General features: G+C 38.6%; 1 protein-coding gene across 3 annotated transcripts in view; it reads left to right on the top strand.

Annotated features, from left to right (window-relative positions):
- LOC126267278 (ataxin-3-like) overlaps window positions 1–25,086 on the top strand; it is a 129,478-nt gene that overhangs the window by 68,370 nt on the left and 36,022 nt on the right. For 2 of the 3 annotated variants that reach the window (XM_049972347.1, XM_049972346.1), the window contains exons 4-5: window positions 16,998–17,152; window positions 17,250–17,584. In XM_049972347.1, the coding sequence (XP_049828304.1) occupies window positions 16,998–17,152; window positions 17,250–17,584 (490 nt within the window). Of the gene's footprint in view, window positions 1–16,997; window positions 17,153–17,249; window positions 17,585–20,788; window positions 21,685–25,086 lie in introns of those variants that run through there. The other variant, XM_049972348.1, reaches the window with a different exon arrangement.

The following is a 25,086-nucleotide window of genomic DNA, read 5'->3' as shown; positions in this document are numbered from 1 at the left end:
AGATCCTGGGATTGATTTCAGGTCGTCTGTTTCGTAATAATTGCGCTTGACCATTACGCTACGCCTTTAGCCATGAACAGTGTGCTGAATAAGGTGTATAGTGCTATTGGAAAAACTTCTGAGAGCATTTTCTCCTTTCCTAAGGCCCACTCACGTGAAATATTTAAGGCACGTGATGTGGAGACCCAACTCTATCTACACACACAGTTTGGGCGAAATTGGCGTGTACCGATTGGCGACCTTCCCTTGTAGGTGTTCATATGTTGACCCAACATCGTCAGTCAAGATTTCAGTGGGCATGGGACCACCAGGATTTGACCATCGATCATCAGTGGAAATGTGTTGACTCTTCAGTTGAATCGCACCTTCACTACTCTATATCAATGGTCATCTCCACAAATGCCATCATTGAGGAGAATGGCAGCTCAAAATGTGCAGTGTGCCATGGATGCAGACTGGGCAGTATTATGCTGTGGAAGACATTCTCCTGCACTTGAATGGGACCTGTGTTAGTAACCAAAGACATACTGACAGTGGGGCGAACCACCTGCACCTCTTCATGCTTGATGTCTTGCCATACGGCAATGTCATCTTTTGACTGTATAATTGTCCATATCTTGGAGCCAGAACTGTGCTACAGTGATTTGAACTCATTTTGGTGTCTGTGGTGACCAAATTCGCCTGATGTAAATCCTATGGAACACATCTTGGACACTATTGGGCACCATCTCCATGTATGCATATCAGTGGCTCATTACTTAAGCAGTTTGCTTGACCTGTGTGTAGACATCTAATGCCACATACCCTACACAAATCTACCAACAAACTGTCTGATCCCTGATACTGTGTATCAGTTATGTTTTCCATTCCAAAGATGGACAAACAAGCTATTCTGGAGGTGCCACATACCTCCACAAATCTACCAACACACTGTCAGATCCCTGATACACAGAATCAATGATGTATTCCATTCCAAAGATGCACATACAAGCTATTAAAGAGGTGGTCATAATGTTTTGGCTCATCAGTGTATATCAGGTACATACCAGACATTGAATGTAATAGGAATACAAAATGAAAACTAGTGTTAATACTTTCATTAGGGTGATGATGAGGGACACCATCAGACTGACATCAGGAAACTTAAAAAATTAATCAAATGTAGTCTACATTTTGTCTGTTAAGATACAGAAAAATGAATACTGAGACAAATTATAACTGTTTTGTGAATGTGCTGTAATCTGTGAAAAGAGCCTGTGCTATTATTATCACAATGTATAATGTATAATGAGCTTTGAATGTGTCCCAGAGTGAGCGTTCTCTAGGTAGCATCTACGAAAGTAGTAAGTTCAGAAATTTAAGCTACTGTAAAATATCAGGAAAAGCAACAAAATGAAGTAACCCCGAAATCCGCTGTTAGGACCAGTAGAGGAAGGACTGAGCCAAGGAAGAATTGTGTAAGTTTTGTATTTGTAATATTGTGTTGGAAATGGCTTCAGAAATGTGATGTGGGGTGGATATTTCAGTCTCTTCAGCTTGCGTGATAAAGCTGTTTCTATTGGTCAGTTTTTTGGAGTAAGAAAATCTTGTAATTAAATTGACACCACCTTGTTGATCCTTAAAGCAAGCACTGAAATGTTTGAATTTTATTTGTTTATTTCATATTGTGGCTGGTTTCCATTTCTTATAACATTATAACTTCACTTCATATTAAATACACTGCCTGAGAAAGTAGGTGAAGCTCCAGAAGATACAGTTGGATGTCAAAGTAGCTTCATACATGTATCTACCATCAGCAGGTATGTAAATCATTAGAACTGAAATTATCTGTAATGGGTATAACAGCCAGTAGAGTGCATTAATGTTGTTCGTGTTTAATATTGTTTACTGGCCTTGTAGAGTATGGGCTGTGAACAGTGTTAATGTTGGTCACTGTGTAGGACACAGATGCCACATACTAGTTTGAGGTGGCATTATCAGCACCTGACAGAGATCGAAAGGAGCCTCTTAGTGGGTGTCCATATGGTTGTATGGTCAAATTGTGCAGTATCCAGATCTATGGAACATTCTGAAATGACATTGGCTTAATGTTGGTTTGGGTGGGAATGTTGTCGATGTTCTGGTCAACCATGTCTGATCACCACCAGGATCAAGGTATTGTGCACAAAACACATCACATCATAACTCCTTCACATCTGCCCCTGCCATCTGAGAATGTGTAATGGACTCTCAGCAACATTCTGTGTTGGCCCATACCATTGAGACCAACAACAACCAGACAAAGGAATTACCCATCCCATGTGTACGTTACTGCAAATATCACAACTCAAATGGCTGCATTTTGAGTGATGCAATGACCAGGATTTCTGATGGATACTGTTGGGTTGTGTTTAGTAGTGAAACTTGGTTCTGCACTACCCCAGATAACAACCGTCAGCGAGTATGGCAGCAACCTGCTCAGAGTTTCCATTCTTCCAATGTTTTGGAGAGGCACAGTGCTTTTACTCTTGGTATCATTGTGTGAAGAGGCATTGGGTATAACTTGGTAGTAAGAGAGAGGACTGTGACAACACAACAGTAACATCATGGACAGCCTGCACCCTCGTGTGTTAACTTTCATCCAAAACTATAGTTTCTGCTTTTTGTACCAAACATTCCATATCTGGCATTCTAGTTAATTAGCACATTCAAAAATTTTGATTTGTACTTCTGCAGCAGAAATGAGTTTCTTTTTAATAACTGTTGCATTTATATCTGCAATGCAGACACCACCACTGTCATAACCACAATCACTATCACTAATTTCAATTGCTGCACTGTCACCTTTTTCCTTAATGTGGGACTTTCCTATATCTTCTGCAGACACACTTTAAACGGTGACAACACTATCACCTATATACAAGAAATATTGCACTGGATGTTCCAACTGCTTTTTTACCTATCGTGAATTAAGGAGAGATTTCCACAGTTAGCAGTTTCGTTATACATATCTAGTAGGATAGACCTTTTCCATGAGCTGTTTGGAAGGATTAAGCTTTTCAGAAGCAGTTGGATTTGGTAGACTCCTTAACCTGTATCCGTGCGAGCAGCAAGAATTGATACTTTGATGGGGACTGGAAATGATCCAGCCTTCTTTAAACTAAAAATCATCTGCACAATCATTTTTATGTAACGTCTTCAAAATATGAATAATGTATAAATTCAAATGCTACAACTTGCTTTTGCTATTTGATCACAAAAATTGTAGCTTCATATTGTGTTAGTTTACTTTTTTAGGATGTGCAGGGCAGCAAACTACAAATAGGAGAATTTTCCTGTTGGGGGCTCCGATTTTTGCATCAAGGCTGCAACATGTTCGGTTTTTAATTGTCAGTAACAAACAGCATAACTTTTCGGACTTGTCACCATAGGTAGCTAATTTTCCTGTGGTGTAACCTCTACTGTGTTTTCCTCAGTTTCAATTTTTGCCATTCAAGCCAGGTGTCTTTTATTTTGAAGGCTAAGGAACAAAGGACTAGGGTCATTGATGTTAAAGCTGTCCTTTGGTGCATAGTATTGTGTAATTTTTAACCTGTCACTCTGCCATTCACTAACAGTTACTACTTTTTCACTATTTTCTTCACCTCATACAGTTTTGTACACTATATCATGCTGCTTCTTAAGTCTCAGTCCACTCATTAGACATGGACATATCCTTAATGTCTCACAAATTGACCTCCTCAGTACCTCTTCATGTAATAATATGTCGTTCAGTGGGATGTTGTAAGCACTTGCTGTCTGAAACCAGTTCTTTGTAATGTCTTCCAGAAATGAATATTTTTCATTTTCGTCTTTGGGCCACCTGTATTTGCATTTTACAAAATTTAGTCTTTGTTTCTAACATTTTCATTCAGCTTGGTTAAACAAGTTTTGTGAAACCAAGTGCTAGCCTTAGGCAGGTGACAGAAAACTTAGGTCAGCTATGCAGGGACTTTGAGAAGGAAGATCAGATAATTATAGTTGGAGGAGCAGGGAACAGTCTGGCTATGAATACAAGATACAGTATTGGGAGTGACCTGGATAAAATAGGAGCAGAAACTGGGCATACAAACATGGGGTTTGTGGAGGTCTTCCAGCATCATGATCAGCCCTGGGTAAACACTGCTGTAAGGCATGTTAACACTGAGCAGAACAGGATGCTCCAGACACCGGCAAATCTTGCATAAGTGTTGTTCCAGTTAATGCTATTGGTAGGTGGGGATAAACAACACGTGGCCTGCACCTGAATAAGAAGTGGAAAAATAAGTTAGCTTCTCTATTAGCAGAAACTGTAAGGGGGGCCACACTCACACAAGGGGGTGATCCCGGTGGTTAATGGGTCCAGGCAGACAGGTTTTTTAGGCTAAAGCCAAAATCCAGACAGACAACAGTCAAGATAAATAGAATAAAAGAAACTTCATTACAGTAAACAGGGTCAAAGCTAAGGGCAGTATCAACTTATGTCATTAAAATATCAGGGGAATAAAAAATTTAGTAGATGATATATTAATTTGTTTAGATGATCTCAAAAATAAGAATAAGATTCATATACTCTATCTGTCTGAACACCATATAACTGTGGGGATGGATAGTGTCAGAATAAATGGATATAATTTAGCATCTTTTACTTGCAGATCTAGGATGGATAAAGGAGGAGTTGCCATTTTCATAAAACAAGGGTATATGTACATAACTGTAGAAGTAAGCAAAATTTGTGTTGATCAGCACTTTGAGGTTTGTTAATGTGAACTTCAGCTAGATAATGTAGTATTGATATTAGCAGCAGCAAACAGGTCCCCATTAAGAGACTGGGAGCTATTCATAAAAAGTTTGACACTCTATTATGCTGTCTATGACAAAAAAGAAGTTATTAATCTGTGGTGATTTCATTGTAAACTTTCTAAGTAATTCTGCTAGGAAAAGTGAACTAGAAGTGATATTAACAACATGTAACTTAGAATCAGTGGTCAATTTCCCTACACATATAGCACAAGACAGTAGCACTCTAATACATAATGTATTTGTACAGAATGAGAATGTAAAACAAACACATGCTTTCCCTGTGGTAAATGAATTGTCAGACCATGATTCACAACTGATTAACTTACAAAATCTAACAGGGTGTACAGTTCAGAAACCAATAAGTAAAAGTGTAAGGTTGCTGAACCTGGTGTCTATAGAGTACTTCTGAGAAAGTTTAAGAAATGTTAATGGGTTGGATGTATATAATGAGCCAAATGCTTATTATAGATGCAACATATTTCTTCATAAATTTCTATCCCTTTTTGAGCATTGTTTCCCAAAGAAAGTTACTAAATGTAAGACCACACACATTTCAAAGAAACCTTAGATTACACTCAGGTATTAAAGTGTCTTAAGAAAGAAAAAGAAAATTGTATGAGACAGCAAGTACTAGTAAAGATCCAGAGGTGGTTTTACACTATAAAAATTATTGTAACACAGTGAGAAAAGTTGTAAAGAAATCGAGAAGTATGTATTTTAGAGAAGAAATTAAGAACTCCAGCAGTAAAATCAAATCAATATAGAATGTTGTTAGAAGGGAGACAGGAAAAGTGACCACTGGTGTAGGTAGTATTACTGTTAAAGAGACTGAGACCATTCTAACCAACAGTACACAAGTAGCAAAAGTATTTAACAACCATTTCTTAAGTGTAGAAGAAAAAATGGGTGACAATAGTTCAAAAGAAAAAGCCAGGCAGCACATAGATGAGTCAGTTTTGAAAAAATTTTCACCTAACAACCTCCTGTGAAATAAGTAAAATTGTGAAATATTTGAAAAATAAATGTTCTATTGTAGTAGATGACCTCTCTAATAAAATATTAAAACAGTGTGGAGCAATTACAGCTGATGTTCTGAGTCACATATGTAATGCATCACTAACTCAAGGTATTTTCCCAGCCTGCCTGCGAAAATACATGTTAAAATATGCCATTGTCAGGCCTCTCTACAAAAAGGGGGACACCAGAGATGTCAATAATTATCGGACAGTATCCTTGCTTACAGCATTTTCAAAAATCTTCGAGAAAGTAATGTACTACAGTGGTTAGCCATCTTAACAGTAATGGGATACTTAGTAAATCACAGTTCGGATTTCAAAAATGCTGTTCCATTGAGACAGCAATATACAGTTCCTACATAATAGAGTCTTTAAATAGTAAAATGTCACAAGTAGGAGTTTTCTGCGACTTGTCCAAAGCATTTGATTGTGTGGAACATGACATTGTTACAGAAATTACAATACTGTGGTATAAATGGAATAGCATAAAAGTGGTTCAAGTCATACGTACAGAACAAGAAACAAAAAGTTTCTTCATATGGGTAAAGTGATTTAAATAAGTTTGCCACTTCTTCTAACTGGGGTGAAATTACATTGGGTGTTCCACAGGGTTCAATCATGGGTTCCCTTCTGTTCTTGATATATGTGAATGACCTCCCTTCTTATCTGAAAGAAGAAGCTGAACTGACACTGTGTGCTGATGATACAAGCATCATTATTAATCCAGTAAAAGAAACTCCAATTGAGAACGATGCAAATAAGGTCTTTGGAAAAATCATTAATAAGTTTTCTGTCAATGGGCTTCCTTTAAACTTTAAAGAAACACAGTACATCAAATTTTCTGCTGCAAAAAGTGCAGTTCCTTCAATAAATATAACACATCAACAGAAGTCAATAGACAGGGTAGAGCATGCTAAGTATTTGGGTGTACATACAGATGAGAATCTTAAATGGAAAACTCATATTTTGGATCTTCTAAAGTGACTAGGTTCAGCAACTTTTGCAGTCAGAATAACGGCCAATTTTGAGGATTAGAAATAAGTAAGCTAACATACTTTGCATACTTTCTCTCTCTGATGTCATACTGAATAATATATTGTGGTAACTCAACTTTTAAACAAAAAGTATTCACTGCTCAAGAGAAAGTGGTTAGAATAATGTTTGGGGTTCATAGTCACACATCTTGAAGGCATCTTTTTAAAAGATTGGGAATTATTACAACAGCCTCACAGTACATTTACTCACTAATGAAATTTGTTCTGAACAACATGGACCAGTTTAAAACAACTGTGACATTTATGATTATAATACCAGAAAAAAAGAAAAACTTACATTATCCTTTGCTCAACCTATCTTTGGCACAGAAAGGGGTAAAAATGTGCTGCTATAAAATTTTTTGACAAATTACCAGATGAAATAAAATGTCTAACAGACAGCAGTAATAGCTTCAAAAATAAACTGAAATTATATCTCCTTGACAACTCCTTCTATACCATAGATGAATTCTTGAATACAAATAAATAAATCTATGAATATAATGTCTGTGTGTTGTGCCATTTGAGAGAATGCGATAAATAATAGAAATATTAATCTATTAAAAAAATTTGTTTCATACATGCATTTCTTGTGCACTTGACACATTCCACTTCATAACGGCTACAGTATCATGCGATTGATCAATGGAACATGCAACTAACTAACTAACATCTGCACAGACAAATTCTAGCAAAGTTTGGTCAAATTTGCCAAAATTTGGGGGGCACAGATCACATCTACAGTGACGAATTATTTACTGTGGGCCATAAACCACTGCAAATCTGGCGCAGAACATTTGTGACTCACATGTATGATTAAATTTAATGTTTCTTGGCTTTTTGTGCTCAGTGAATAAGAACATTTTAGTGGTTGCTATGCTTTCAGCGTTATGAGTCTTCATGCTGAATTTATTGGAATATGTAGAACCACAAAAGTTTGTGGAAAGGAAGGGTAAAGAAGTACAGAAGCCAATATAAGAAGGCAACTTCTTATAATTCCTTAATAGAGAAAATGGGAGCCGTAGATCCTAGGCCAAACAGGGAACATACTTTTATAAAATATTGTTGCAGACTGTGTAACACAGAGAGTTCAGCAATCTAATGAGATCAGTTCAATGTGAGGTACTTTACTTGTAATCATGAAATCCATCTTCAGAACTGTGTATACAGTTTTGCAGATGATGACATTAATCTCAAGTATATTCTTAAAAATGGGAAATAAATAAATAATAATGAGTATTCTCCATAGTGCGTGCTTTGACATTACTGTCAAAAATTTTAAATCTTAATATCTTCTTGTTGTTGCCAGAAATTGTAATGTTGCTGACAGCTGTTCGTTGAAAGGCTTTTCTCAAACAGGTATTACTTATCCAGAGTGCCAAACTATGGAGTCAGAAGTCTTGGTTTCAATCACCTCCTTCAATCCTGGTATTTTTATCTGTTACTTATCACTTCTTTCACCTCTGATTACTACACATTTGGCAGTCAATGTTAAACTGTAGGTCTCTCTATAACTGGCTTGATAAGTCAGTTGAAAGGTCAGAAGAAAGCAATGGCTTACCATATGTTTGGGCTGATGATAGCCTTACCTTCATAATTATATATCCATTCATAAAAAATTTCTCATTTTCAGGCTCACAGTATAACTCTTGAAGTAAATCAATATGACCAAAGGCACACACACACACACACACACACACACACACACACACACACACACACACACACACACAACGCATTGGTGCTATACTTTTGGTGTATGAAATCTGTAAGTATTAATGTGCATGTGATAGGTTCAGCACTTGGAGTAAGTTCTTCATTTGGAAAAGAAAGCAGGCATTTAGTGATAGAATAGAGTATGCAAGACAGCTAAGTTGTACTGGGAACTATCAGTATATGAAAAAGACCTCTACTGGGGTTGTGCACAGTTTATACTTCTCCATTTAGCTGTTGGTGGCCTGGGCAGTGTTTCTTGGCCACTAGGAGGTCCAGTTGAAGTGTTTAGGGGGATTGAAGATCCACGCAAAGTGTCATTTTGTTTGTACTTACTTCATACGTAATTGATATATGAGTAATAAATTTGCCAGATACTGTACTATTTGGATCCAGAGCAGTGGGTGTGGCATTTGACAAAAAATAGGTTGGCTCCCATCACCTAATGTTCCATGCTGGACAGTGAGTTGCTGCTCTTCAATTAAATAAGTTGTAATTGAATAATCAGTGTTATGATAGAGAAAAATTGACCAGTAAAGCTGCATAATACCGCGAAATCTTGCTTGAATTAATACTTTGTTCTCTCAGCTGCTTCAGATAGTGGTACTGCAAGGAGCTCATCCAGGTCGTCTCCATCTTCTACATAAAAACTGTCGTTGATGTTAAAGTATGACCCTTCAGATTGCTGGCACATTGCTGCTCACCTACACCCACACATCTTGGTGTATTGTTGAGCTGCATCATCAGTGGGATGTATGAATTGTAGGCCAATGTCACATATTCTTTAAACCTTGGCTAGTTGAGTGTTGTGGAGCGCATCTTACCATCATAAAAAGCTATCAGTAATTTCTCACCAGCAGCTGATACTTCGATTGGATGGGCTGAAGGATCAGTGAATGTAGCAATATAAAATTTAAAAGTGGGATGTTTTTGAGAGGGACGTGAGAAATTTAACCTTCACATGGTTGAGTAATGTGGGCATAGTCACAACCACTTATTGTTTAGAGGAAGCACATGTACTTGGCAACAATCTTCTCCACACCACTTCCCAGATATCAGAGGAACTGGAGACATATCTGCCTGGCTTGGAGAAATATACATTGTGGATGTTTGGAGATCAATAATTATGGCAAGGAGGTCAACATCTTCCTCCACAGTTGTTAATTCTTGTGAGCCAAAGCCAAGGATTGTACCATACGCACTACGAGAGTGTACGTGTCATCAGTTACCTTCATTGAAGTGATTCCATTTTAACTGCATTTTTGTCATTTGCATGGTCATCAGCATGGCAATTAGTCCATCCTTGTATTTGCATTAGATAGAAAATTTACTTCTCAACTTGTTGGTGTCATGGTGGAGCTAAATTGTATCTCCACGAACTGCTGTTTTGTTGACCACCTAAAATGATCCAGGGAATTGATAGTCTTCCATCTGTCTGAATCCTCATCCAACAAAAATGCCACATTTTGACTATACTTACTTCATACGTAATTGATATAGGAGTCATAAATTTGCCAGATACTGTACTATATGGATCCAGAGCAGTGGGTGTGGCATTTGACAAAAAATGGGTTGGCTCCCATTACCACGTTGAAAACCATGGCTCCTGAGGGGCTTCTTCAGCTTATTTCTTGCAAATTTAAGACAGATTGCCAAGGTTGGTAGGTGTAGGCAAGCAGGACTGTTGTGCAAGAAACTGTGCCAGCAATTTGAAGGGTTGTACTTCAGTATTAAGGACTATTTTGATATAGAATATGGCAATCACTTGGATGAGTCATTTGTGTACCATTGTCTGAAGTAGCTGAGATGGCAGAAGGTATTAATTCATGTAATATTTTGTATCATTGTGCACCTATGCCATTCAATTTTTCTCTGTCATAGTATTAATCATTCAATTACAATTTATTCAGTTGGAGAACAGCAACCCTGTTCAGCCTGGACCTTTCTGATAATTTTCCTAGATCTTCCATTGCCCAAAACCCTTCACCTGGATCTGCTACTACCCAATAAACATTGTCTGGACCACCAGCAAGCAAGCAGAGATGAGTAAAAAACTGTGCAGTTGACATCAGTAAAAGTATTTGTTCATATGTTGATAGTTCACTGTACAACTTATAATTTTCGTATCCATATTCTGTCATTAAATGCCATCTTTCTTTTCCAGATGGAGAACCTACTCGAACTGATGACTCAGTTGTGTACTCGACATTCACTTGTTTCATGACACATGTATATTATTACAAACAGATTTCATATTCACCTTTCTATTCAGTATTATGTACCTAATACATAGTAAATATAATTTGTCTACATTTTTATCAAATGCTCTTTCCCACCAATTAATTCAAAGAAGTGCTTTTCAAGGAAAATACACCTGCAAGTATAGTACTGATGAGAGATAGGCAGGTGGGAGGGCTCAGGAGGTATTTTTCATCATTTTTGCTTTGTTCCCTCCTTACTTACAAGAAAACTGAATATTACAGACATCTCTTGTAGGTAATTTAATGCACTTTCAGGTGGTATAATGGTTTTCATTGCTGGTGTGTACACTACAGGCCATTAAAATTGCTACACCAAGAAGAAATGCAGATGATAAATGGGTATTCATTGGACAAATATTTTATACCAGAACTGACATGTGATTACATTTTCACGCAATTTTGGTGCATAGATCCTGAGAAATCAGTACCCAGAACAACCACCTTTGGTCATAATAACAGCCTTGATACTCCTGGGCATTGTGTCAAACAGAGCTTGGATGACGCGTATAGGTACAGCTGCCCATGCAGCTTCAACATGATACCACAGTTCATCAAGTGTAGTGACTGGCATATTGTGACGAACCAGGTGCTCGGCCATTATTGGCCAGACGTTTTCAGTTGGTGAGAGATCTCGAGAATGTGCTGGCCAGGGCAGCAGTCAAACATTTTCTGTATCCAGAAAGGCCCGTACAGGACGTGCAACATGCGGTTGTGCATTATCCTGCCGAAATGTAAGGTTTCGCAGGGATTGAATGAAGGGTAGAGCCACTGGTCGAAACACATCTTAAATGTAACGTCCACTGTTCAAAGTGCCATCAATGCGAACAAGAGGTGACGGAGACGTGTAACTAATGGCACCCCATACCATCATGCCGGGTGATACGCCAGTATGGCAATAATGAATACACGCTTCCAATGTGCATTCACAACGATGTTGCCAAATAACGGATGCGACCATAATGATGCTGTAAACAGAACCTGGATTCATCCGACAAAAAAAAAAAACGATGTTTTGCCATTCGTGCACCCAGGTTAGTCGTTCAGTATGCCATCGCAGACACTCCTGCCTGTGATGCAGCGTCAAGGGTAACCGCAGCCATGGTCTCAGAGCTGATAGCTCATGCTGCTGCAAACGTCGTCGAACTGTTTGTGCAGATGGTTGTTGTCTTGCAAACGTCCCAATCTGTTGACTCAGGGATCGAGACGTGGCTGCATGATCTGTTACAGTCTTGCGGATAACATGCCTGTCATCTTGACTGCTAGTGATACGAGGCCATTGGGATCCAGTACGGCGTTACGTATTATCCTCCTGAACACACCGATTCCATATTCTGCTAACAGTCATTGGATCTCAACCAACGCAAACAACAGTGCCGCGATACGGTAAACTGCAATCTTGATAAGCTACAATCCGAACCTTATCAAAGTCGGAAACGTGATGGTAAGCATTTCTCCTCCTCACAAGAGGCATCACAATGACGTTTCACCAGGCAACACTGGTCAACTGCTGTTTGTATGAGAAATCAGTTGGAAACTTTCCTCAGGTCAGCACGTTGTAGGTGTCGCCACAGTTGCCAACGTTGTGTGAATGCTCTCAAAAGCTAATCATTTGCATATCACAGCATCTTCTTCCTGTCTTTTAAATTTTGCGTGTGTAGCACGTCATCTTCATGGTGTAGCATTTTTAATGGCCAGTAGTGTATATTTTCCGAGTTGTGTTGGGTGGAATGGGCATTTTTTATGTTTCTGTAGATGGACCAAAAAGTCGCTGTTTTCAGTGTGCTTTGGCACCAATTATGCGTGTGAGAAAATCAACCTAATTAGTGTATTTTGTGAGAAATTTTGTCTACTTTAATTTTGTACAGAGTAGTCAACTTCGAAAAGTGCATACTTTCTGAGATATCTAGTGAAAAACTGAAAAAGTGCAAATATTTTGAGTAAACATTAAATTCCAATTCAGCACCCCAAAAAAACATAACTTCTGCGATTTTGTTACGAAAATGACTGTTTTTGACACCAGTTGACTGTACTGTGCTCTGCCAGAAAATTAAGAATATTGTTCAGTGCCTTAAAAGTAAAAACTCTCGCATACTTGATAGTATCTTTTCTAAATTACTAAAATCCTGTTTCCATATATGTAATGTACTCAGTCTCGTAAGCTGTACAACACTATCATAGGATATATTTCAAAGCAGGCTGAAATACTTTAGTCAGGCTCCGTTATACAAAACGTAGCAAGACATATATAATTACCAACCAGTCTCGCGTCATACCTCCTTCTCAAAGACAGAAAACATCATATATACAAGATCTATAATACACCTTTCCTAAAATAACGATATGTTGAGTCGATTGTATAAATATCACTGACTGGAGATCAAATGTGTTCTCAGTTTAGAAAATTAATCCAGTTCATGAAATTGCTGTTGTATAACACTAAATTGTGACCAACTGAACGAGATCAAATGTTGATCTGAATTATCACAAGACACACTTGCCAATGCTGCTACATCAGCTCTCAACACGAGTATTGCACTTCAACCACAGATTGTTATTTGTACGTTGTAGGAACAGGATTTATTACTGAGGTTTTCATTTTGTAAAGATAGAAGGAAATAAGCAGGTGCAACTCAAACTATTACAAGGAACTGTTCCACAGCTGAAAAGTCTAGTAGTAGTCAAATATTCATAAAGCAAATGAAAAGAAACAATACAGTTCACAGTGCTTAAGATCCTTAAACTGGGAATGATGCCCACCACAGTGGCCCAGAGTGCAAGGAAAACAGCATGTGGTGTATTCAGGCAGTGTAATTTCAGAACAGTGTGGTCTCATAATTATCATTATAACAAGTGTCGTAGAGAATACATCATTCAGCAGCAGACAATTCACAGCCGTCTGTTGTTAGCTGTTAGCTGGTGCAGCTAAGTTGGCTGCTAACACAAACTGTAGACAACAGTGATGTCATGTCAGGGTTTCAGAAGTTTGATGAACATGCTGAAAACATACATATTATGGGTTATTAAATTTATGCAGATTTCTTTGTGGCCAAAGTTTCAGTAATCCCAGCTTTAAATCCATTGTAACTCAACAGTAAAGAAATAGTCAATGCGGAGAGCAGTGAATGTGTATATTTGAATGTTCTGCTTGGGCAAAGCACCCAAACGTAAGGTTGGATTGAGCACCACAATAATTTACTGGGCATGGTCTTTTTGTAGGTGTACAACCTAGCCTACATTAGACCTTTGCACAGACTTCTTAATCTAGATGTTTGGAGACCTACTGTTTAAGGGGAAGTCCAAATCCTAATGCATTACGGCCTTTTGCACAATAACAGTAACAAGAATTGAAAAATAAAGTCTTCGGACTGGCTGGGTTAAATTCTCAGACATTCGGAACAATATTTCATCATGTAACCATCGAACACCTTGGAGAGCATCATGTCTAGATTGACCAGTAGGCATAACAAGCCTTTTATTTCCATTCATTAAAGTGTGGGCAGTTAGCGTAGCAATTTAAGCATGTTCAGAATTATGGAATTTGTTGCTATTGGAGCCTATCCCCTTTCCTGCTCTGCCACTGTGTGTCTGTGACGTGTCTTTAAACTTTTTCACATTAATTATGAGCAGTCTCAAATAATTCTCAGAGGAGGAATGATTATCTACTTTCATTATTTAAATATCTGATATTCTCTTTAACTTAACCTTAAAGATATATAATTTTGAACTTAAGCTGTGGATGTGGATTGACCCATGAAATTTTGCTAGTCAAAGTTGCACTCGATTGGTGCCAAATAATTTGCAATTAACGTATATATAATATGGAAGTCTTGAGTGTTGCTTGATCCAAGATCATTTTTGATTCAAGATCAACTGTTTTATACGACTGGCCCGTAGTCACTCCCTTGATTTGGAATTCAGAAGGGTCTCTCCACAGAACATGCCATTTTTCAGCACACTAATCAGCTTACACCAAATTTAAATGATAAAATATTGCCAACTGGTGTTTCCTCTGATTTATCAAATGCATTTGAGTGTGAAGTCTTCACTGGTATCCTGTAGAAACAAAATTATAATACGATCTTGGAGATCTTGCTAGTAACTGGTTTCCATCCTCTCTAACTTAAAGGTTGTATAATGTAATAAGAAGGAATTCAGGAAGCGTATACAACAAAAGAGCGCCTTCAGAATGGAAAATAATTATTACAGGCATACCATAGGGATCGATATTTAGTCTGCTCATGTTTTAGTTAAATGTAAATGGTTTGTCATCGTATATCCAAAAAGCTGATAATGCAAATATTATAACCTAGGTGGAGGGGGAAAATTCAGAACTTAAAAATGTAAATATTTTGTAAATTAATAACTAGTTCTCCACAAATGGACTGTACTGAATTTAGATAAAAAAATTCTAATACTCAGGCACTGGAAAGTCCAGTTTGGAATAACACATAGCTGTCTGCCAACGTACTCGCCAGACTTGCTTCCACCCGACCCCCCCCCCCCCCCCCCCCTGCTCCCCCTCCTGTGGCAACGCATCCAACAGTCTTTTCCCCTGTCTGCTCCTCTCCTTTTCTGCCCACCCTCCCCACAGCCTCCTGGCGCTGCATTTTGCAGCCTTGTCCTGCTGCCTTCTATCCCTGCATCCTCTGATGCTCTGCCAGACAATGCTCTACTCTCCCCCACCCATATCTGGCTATTCCTTCCCCTTCCCTGCTCCACTCCAAATTAATGCTTTTGATCAGCACGATAATTGCAGAGTGGCCAGAGATAGAATCTTGTGTGTGTGGTTGAAAGCACAGTGTGTAACTGTCTTTTTGTTGTGCCTGTCCACAACTCAGCATTTCATCTTCATTGTGAATAGTACTCTATTCTTTCCATAATTGTCTTTAAATGTTTAAATTGAACAACGAAAAATCCAGAATGGGATGTAACAATATTGTGAAGAGGATAGTTGCTACTCACCTTGTAGCAGAGATACTGAGTCGCAGATAGGCACAACAAAAAGACTGTCACAAAATAAGCTTTCAGCCAATGAGGCTTTTGTCAAAAATAGACAACAGGCCTGTCATCTATTTTTGACCAAAAACCTCATTGGCTGAAAGCTTATTTTGTGACAGTCTTTTTGCTGTGCCTCTCTGCGACTCGGCATCTCTGCTATATGGTGAGTAGCAACTATCCTTGTCAAAATATTTTTAGAAGTTTACATTGATAACTACTTCAGCAGGAAGTTGCATGTTACATTCTTGTTAAGTGTCTATTCTTTACATTGCAGATATCAGATTTTGGAGATGAAAATGAAGAAAGTTGGTGGTCCCTATTTCCATTCACATGTGTCACATAGTACCGTATTCTGATGTAACTTGTCACTGAGAAGAGAAGTGTTTCTTAAACAGAAGTATGTGGTAGGATAATATATGAAAGCCACTCTGCAACCTCTTGTAAAGAGCGCTTTAAACAATTAGGTCTGTTGTCAACAGTATATTTGCCCCCGTATGCTGTAGGCAATCAATTTTGGTTCGAAAACAATAGAACCATTCTTAAAAGAAATGACATTATCCTTCATTCAGCCTTAGCATGGCATGAAAACCCATACATATCTTTCATCATTTACTCAGTGGAGTAAAGAACTTAATAAAACGAACTACAAACACAAACGTCTTGATAAGTTCAATACCACAGAAGAATATCTTATTGTGTAATAATATGGAAACACTTGTATGAAAAAAGGGCAGGTGGTAGTGTAACTCAAGACAGTCATCCAAAATGTCAACATTTGCTATATTTTCCCTGAGAAAGTATGTGTAAAATTGGCTCATTCCAAATCATTTGAAGAGATGTCAATTATGATCTGTGGCACATGCAAATAATAATTAATTTCCAGAATTGTGAATGGATGTGGGCAAACTTTTCTGTGGTTTCCTTTCAACTCATTATTTTGGAAGTGAAATTTTAACATTTAAATATCACAAGCATAAATTCCCATTCTTGCAGTTCCTGATTTTGGTAGTAACTACCTGTACTTGTCACCCTTTAACAATTCTATTTGACTCTAATATAAATTTGGAAAAGTTGTAATTAATGTAAAAGAAGATATTAATTTTTGGTATCTTTATGAGCAGTTTTCTCAATGTCTAAAGGTTACTGAACCTTTCACATGATATTTTTGTTTATAGTGAAATGAATGCATTCATTTGCAACTATCGTGACCACTGGTTTACAATTCGCCGATTGGGCCAGCAGTGGTTCAATTTGAACTCATTACTTAGTGGACCTGAACTGATTAGTGACACATATTTAGCCATGTTCCTAGCACAGCTGCAGCAAGAAGGTAGACTATTTCTTCTTTTAAATTCATGTGGTTATATAAGCAATTTTTTAAAAAATTGTCAGTGTAGTATGACAAAATGGTTTCATTTTTTCTGTAGGTTATTCTATTTTTGTTGTGTTTGGGGATCTTCCCGAGTCAGAAGCTGACAATTTGTTGCACCTTGCCCCTGCCGTACAGCACGAGAAGCCTCGCCTGCTTGCCACAATTGTGCGCAAAGTTGTTCCTGTAAGTGCTCAAGATTCTGAAGAGGACCAGGACCTACAGAGAGCTGTGAGGCTAAGTCTGACTGACAGTAATCCACCAAGAGTGACACATATACCAATAGAAATTGAACGCAGTTCGAGTACTGACGATACAGAGTTACAAGCAGCTCTCAGACTTAGTTTGCAAGATGAGAGTTCATCACTCGTCACCCCAGCTAATGAGGAAGAAGTAAGTGTGTGATAGTGGATTTCTACACGTGTGCTTATCTTTCTGTAACACAATACCTAAGAATATGCTAAAAGAAATTTATGTTATGGAGTTGGTACTGCAGCATGAACAATTTAAGGTAATGAAATGTGTTTACATACATTGATGAAAAATGTGGGATAGAATATATGTATGCATATCACTGATTGAAAAGTAGAAGGTGCACTCAGCATTAGAGAGGTATGTAGATGTGACAATGCCTTAATTTTTGCTTGGGCAGGTTAAGAAACATACTATCAACTTTTTAAAATTTTCCTCATGGCCTTGTTACTATTGAACACTGCCTTTCCCAACACCAAACTGACCTCAGACTTACAAACCCCTTCCTAGTAACCATGACTAACTATATCACCATCCACAAGTACTCCTCCCTTGAAGGTATCGCCTACAAACAAATCCGTGGTACAGCAATGGGAACCAGCATAGCGCCATCTTATGCCAACCTATTCCTGATCCATCTAGAGGGAACCTAGCCAATAACCCACAATCCCAAATTCCTTGTCTGGTTCAGATTCATTGACGGTTTTCTTCATGATTTCGACCGATGGTCAGGGCATCCTATCCACATTCATTCAGAAGCTCAACACTTTCTCCCCTATTTGCATCACCTGACCCTTCTCAACCCTACAAGCCACCTGCCTTGATGTTGTTTACCATCTCAGGTGTAACTACAACAGTACCTCTGTCCATATCAAACCTACCAACCACCAATAATACCTCCACTTTGATAGCTGCCATCTATTCCTTCCATCCAGCCTAGGCACCAAGTTTATCACATTTGTAGTGACGAGCAGTGCCTCTACAAATATGCCGAGGGTCTCACATAGTCGTTCACAGTCCAAATTTATCCTCCCAACCTTGTCCGAAAACAAATTTCCCATGCCTTGTCTCTCTCCAGTCACCTATTACCTCCATGCACACATCCACACACATCTATTACATCCCCACTGTCTTGTCACAAAGGAAAACTCCTTTTGTGACTCAGCACCATCTAGGACTGGAGAAACTGTATCACGTTCTGTGTCAGGGTTTTGACTACCTACAGTGTCCCCCCTTTCTCTACTTATCTTCTCTGCTTTCTCCTTCCCCCCCTTTCCTCCCCCCCTTCCACCCCTCTCACCCAGACCCTCTCCCCATCACATCTCTGTATCCCTGTATGCTTCCACTGGTGGCAGCACAGTATCTGCCTCCACACTTACACAGTTCTCTTCCCCTCCCCCTCACCCTGTCTGACACCGCCTCCTGACCCCCCCCCCCCCCCTACCCTGCCTGACCCCCACCCCGCTTGCCTTCACCCCCACCAGATTGCACTGTGTGTGTGTTTTCTATTTCAGAAATCTTAAATATGTAGCAGTCTTCTACATTGGGGCTATCTGTGACTCAGTGCCTCGCCTGAGTGATGAGCAGCAATCTATCCCCATATTACTATTACATATTATTATTATTCCGTTGTGAACTTTTCATTGTTTGACACTCGGCTTTTTCACATACATATGCAGATCTCTGTTTGCTACTGACACTACTGCCTGACTGGGCAGGAAGAGATCGTTTCTAGGGCTGACGATGAGGAAATTCAGAGGGTGTGGAGCAAGGAGGAAGAAGAGGACAGGGGAAGTGTTAGGAGAAATCTTGTTAAGTGTGTGTATTTGTGTGCAGGGGCAGGTTATTGTCAGTGAGAAGCAATATTGAGAGAGAAAAAGAGATATTACAAATGAAAAGTAGAGAACTCAGAGTACATGAAAAAGTAGTGATGAGAAAGGTTTTGTTGATTGAGGTAGAGTGGACTAGGAAGGCAACAAATGGAGTGACCGACATGGGACAGAAGAGTGGAATGCTGTGTAAACAAGAGGGTAAGGCAATTGGAAGACAGTCACTAGCAGAAATTAATGCCGGGGGCGGGGGGGGGGGGGGGGGGGGGGGGGGGTTGCAGAAATAAGAACTATGTTACAGAGTGAAGTTTTATCTGAACTACTGAGAACAGGTGATGTTGAGAAGAATCTAAATGGAATTGATGTTGAAACAGCCATTGATTTTAGTGACATGTTTAAGAGCATGATAAGAAACTTGGTCTAGCTAGCATAGGGCCACAGTTTCAGTGGCCTTTATCCAAGTGGATAACTTTGTTATGGCCATATCACATGGAATGCTTTGCAAAGGTTACCGTGAAGGACATGTCTTCCACATGTTTTCTCCTTTAACGTTCCACATGTTTTCTCCTTTAACGGGGTATTAAATTTCAGTAGGGATTGAAAATAAACGGTAGAGGGCAGATCTTTGGGCCTTTCGCAGGGATCAGCCCCATGCGGCAGGGGCTAGTAGCAGGATATGCTTAGCTGCAGAGAAGGATATTGTGTAGGTTCAGTGGTAGTGGAATACTGCATAAGGGAAGGTGAGAAGAATTGTGGCAGAAGATATCCCATTTTTCAGTGTACAATGAGGGCTAATTGAAGCTTTGATGGAGAATATGATTTATAGGTTCCAGTTCTGGATGATACTGAATGAAGACTCTTGTGCTTTTTTGTGGTTCTAAAAGTCATGGGAGATCTCTATCCAGACAAGTAAGTTGTTGGAGGAAGAGCAGTAGTTAGTTTCTATCTGTAAAGGCCTCAGCCAAATTTTCAACAAACTGGGGCTAGGGGCAGTTTGTTATCCCAGATGCAACTTTCCCAGGCAGCTAGGTCATGTGGGAGGGCCTTAGGGCGTGGAAAGGGTACTGACTGTTGAAGTGTATGCATCGCTGATAGTGTTGGTATCAGCAGAGGTTCTCCTGAAGCATTAGTGAAGGTGACTTGCTGACATGTTAAATTGATGAGGAAGAAAGTGTTAAATTTCTGGAGGAATTAGTGCACCTTACACTTTCATCATGTTCTTCCCTTACACTAATTACATTCCTCCCTGTTGCTAACTACCCACAAGGACTAAAACTGCAAAACTGCTATATTAGGGAGCAGTGACGGGATGATTCTCCCCCCCCCCCCCCCCCCAAAAAAAAAAAACACACACACACGAGGTAATTTAGAATCTTTTCCCTTCAGTTGCTGAGTGCCTTCTTTGGTCATCCCTCATATGCATAGATTGTATATCATAATCTTCTTTAACTAATAATGGTTGATATTTGTCATTATAGCAGATTGTAATAAATATGTTCATCATTTTCTTTTGCAGTTACTGTATTCACAATTTTTATTGTTGGCAAATATGTAAAAATATTGGATGTTCCATAAAGGGATGGCTCAGAACTATATATGCCTTAAAAAGTATTGCTGTCACATCTGTTAGGGATATGTCAGTGTAAGAAGTACTAAAGGGTGTACAGGAAGTGGTGAGGTGCTGCCATCATGAAGAAGAGACGGATAGTTTGCAGTAATAGAAAGAAAAAAAGTTTTGCCACCATTTCGTATTACATTCAGGTGATTCGATATTTGTGATACAACTAGCAAATAAAAACGGAAAATGCAGTTAGTGAGTAACAAAATGACTAAAGAGAGCTGCTTCAGGCCTACAGCTTTGGAAATACATATCACCACCCAAGTGACATTTGTGAATGGGAGAAAAGTTAAGAAGCTGGAAATTTATTTGCTGCAGCAGTGAATGAATTTACTGAAGAGCCTTATGATTAAATATATTTTTGAGAAAAGTTCTCACTTCAGAGAAGTAAATTTGCAAAAGTTTGATAGAGGAAGAGCACCAAACACCAGCTGGATCTGTACAACAGCTTTATCCAGACAGGACTGCAATTACAAAAGGAAAGGAGGATCTTCCAACAATATGTACCTCCTATACACCATGATTCTTTTTACAAAGCTGAAGGTTGAAAAATAACACCTATTAGCTCTATGTTGACCATGACAGTGGATCTGGCTAAATGGTTTTTGTTTCTAGTAAAGTGGTTTTTAACTAACCTGCTACAGGGAACTTGATTCAAGATGTTTTGTTTGGCAAGAAATTTGTAGGTTTTTTTAACATTTATAAAAAATATTTTGAGTAGAAGTATTTTTTAAGAACTGGGCAAACACTTATAATGAATGTAAGCATGCAATAAAAAAATGACATTTTTGTTATCTCTTGTGCTGATTTTTCTGTAAGTCTGAGATATTGGAGCTAAACGTTTTATTTCCATATAGGGTAAATGGGAATTACGTAACAACCAGTAAACTCTCGATTCTTTAAAGAATCCAACTCCAATGTTAAAAAAGCTTCAGATGTCTTATTACAAATGAGTTAGTGTGTTAAATATTTGCTTTAAGCGTGTAAGTGAGAAAAAAATTTAGGAAAGGTTTGAAATTACGCTTAAAGTTTGTTAGAAGTCACTAAGCACTCTTGTTATGGAAACACTGGATGAACATGAACTGCATAATTTGTGCTGCATTTTAAGCAAATACTAGTTTATCATGCATTTCAGTGTTTGACATTATATCTCCTGAACTGTGTGTCACGCAATGATATAATCTTAACAAATTAAAACGTCGTGTCTGATGTTGAAGTCATACTGCGTGCTGTTTTAAGCAAAAGCTAGTTCTTCACCTAAATCTTTATGACATCATGTCTCCTGAACTCCCCGAATCATACAATGATGCAATTTTACAGGTACATTCAGTGATAAATGTGTATACTGTCTGCACATTGTGTTACCAACAATGTTAGTAGTAAAGATGGCACTGAGCCACCCGAATTTGATTGTTGCAATTTTCATTACAGGCAGCAGATTGAACATATAGTCAGTTCTGTTTACTGGAGGCACACTTGAGCCCTCTCTCTCAGAAACGATATTATGTACTCCTTTAGTCAGTAATAGGTCTGCTGAATGCTTACACGAACAAAGAAGTAAAACATATTTTTGAGGGTGTAGCTGATGTATAAAGTAGATGCAAAGGACATGGGGCAACAATATGCATTTGTGGAATTTCTAGTTCAATTTAAATTGCACACTTTGTGTTTCTTCCTTTGCTGCATCTATTTTTTGTAGACTGTATAGTGAGGGATTATCTGATCACTTCTGTCAAATGCTGGTCCGTGCATATTATAGGCAAGACTGACAGCCTGTATAGATTTGTTTTCGACACTGATCCTTTGTATTAAAAAGAAAACAAAATGTCATTTTGTGCGTAGGCATACCACAGTGTCACTAATGTTCATCTAGCTGACCTTGTGAGTGCTTATAGCACATGCCTTACACAAAGGAGTAATCAATCTGCCCTTCTACAACCAATATTCAATATGTACTGTAAAAACTGAGTACTGTTCACAAATGAATTTAGATCCTGTATTGAGAAATTTGTTACTCCCTATGTTAGGAATTTCTCTTTTCTAGACAGATTAAAATATACAATTTTTAGGCCTCTGTGTAAAAAAAGCGACTCTCCAGTTGTCAGTAACTATTTGCAAGTCTCATTCTTTACATTATTTCCAAATTTTTTGACAAGGTAATGTACTGAGATATTGTCATCAATCTGAATAGTAATGGGTTAGTCAGTCAGTCACACTTTATATTTCAAAGGGCAGCACTATTGAGGAAGATGATCGTACCTTCAAGTGACCACATAACAGAAATTTAGGCTGATAAAATCTACAACATATTGCTGTTTCTTTACCATTATATTGAGTTGCAAAGTAAAGTCTGACAGGCAGATAAGACTCCCTAAGTGCTGCAGTTTTTCTCCAATACCCAAGTATTTTAAATTTCGATATGAAATGCGCCCTCTCTTACACTTACATTTTAGTTAGCTGTGTGTCTAACAACACAGCACAGTAACATAATGTCCTAATTCACAGGAGGACTCAACTGATGACAATCAGAAGATAAAACATATAGCACAGCTTGTACATCACTCAGAACTTAATTCGGCTATATTGATAATGGATAATAACCACAAAGTACGTGCACAGCTTTCGGAACAGCTATGGCTAGAAGAAGCTACAGCCATTGCTATTGGTTGGCGCACACCACAGACAGAGCACCAGATGCGGCACAGAGAGAACGCCTAGCACAACGTAAGCATAAATACCGGACTTGTTCCACTCTGGAATCGGTATCGGACAGCACCTGAAGAGTCACGCAGTTGAAATATCGTGCAGGAAAGACGCGAATAACTGGCAGACACTCAGTCAATCAACATGACAATGCCTCACCGTGAAAGCTTGAAGAATTAAAAATTACCTATTGTCAAAAATACCCCCCTTGCCATGAATATAATTTATCAACAGAAATAATCAACAGGGTAGAAAGTTTTAAGTACTTGGGTGAATGCATTCATGGAACTTAAACTGGATATGCCATCTAGCTGACTTGTTAAAGTTTAGGTTCAGGTGCTTTTGCCATAAAATAATTACCAACTGTGGGAACATAGAAAGCAATAAATTAACATATTTTGCGAATTTTCATTTACTGATGCCATACATGTTAATATTCAGAGGGAACTCCTCACATGGGCAAAAGCTGTTTGTTGCACAAGATAAAGTGAATAGCGTGAAATTATATGTGGAGCTCACACATCAGGCATCTTTTTAATCAGTTGGTAATATCAACCACATTTCATAGTATATTTGTATAGTTGTGAAATTTGTTGGTAACAATCAGTTGTGATCAAGAGTAGCAGAGGTATTCACCGATACAGTACTAGAAGGAAAAATGATCTGCACTTGACTCCTGTAGATCTAAATTTGATCCATAAAAGATTGTAGTACTCGGATATAAAATTCTTGTCCATTCAAATAAAATGGCTGACAAACAGTAGAGGTGTTTTCAAATTTAGATTAAAATTGTGTTTTCTTAATAACTCCTCGTATACCATAGAGGAATTCTTGAATAGAAATAATTATTTACATAACTAACAAATGTGATGTCTTTTGTTAAGAGCACATGTGGTATGTTATTTATGTGCTAATTTATTATGATTCCAGTTTTGGGAGCTAATTGATGATACTGAGTAATTAAAATGATTAAGTTAGGCATTTGCTACAAAAGAAAAATAAAGGATAAATACATAAAATAAAGGAAAGGCAACCACTCATCTGTAGCTGACTGGTGGCACATCCAACAGAAATCAATTTATAATAGCTTTTGCTCTTTGTCTACAAACCTGCCCATGGCCACAGCAAGACTGTGGATTATCAATAGCAGTTGCGGTGCAGGTGGGAGTGGTGAGGAGATAGGGAAGGACACTTGAAGTGAGGGTAGGGTGATAGGGTAATACGAGACAAGTCTTTCACATATACCTGAGTGGCAGCACAACAAGATGACAGAGTCCAGAGGATGGGGAGAGGGGGAAAGTGAGGAGAGCAAAGGAGAGGAAGGTGGAGGTGACAGGAAAGGGTGTTGGGAGGAGGAGGAGAGAGGTAGAGGGGAGACGGAGAGGTGTGTGTGTGTGTGGGGGGGGGGGGGGATAGGGAGAGAGAAAGCATGCCATATGAGGGAATGAGGAAGAGTGGTGGGACAAGGCGTTAACATGATCTGTTTGGGGAAG

This window comes from Schistocerca gregaria, chromosome 4, assembly GCF_023897955.1.
Source record: "Schistocerca gregaria isolate iqSchGreg1 chromosome 4, iqSchGreg1.2, whole genome shotgun sequence".
NCBI lineage: Eukaryota > Metazoa > Arthropoda > Insecta > Orthoptera > Acrididae > Schistocerca > Schistocerca gregaria.
The sequence above is the reverse complement of the archived record's forward strand: the minus strand, read 5'-3'. Positions and strand labels throughout refer to the sequence as shown.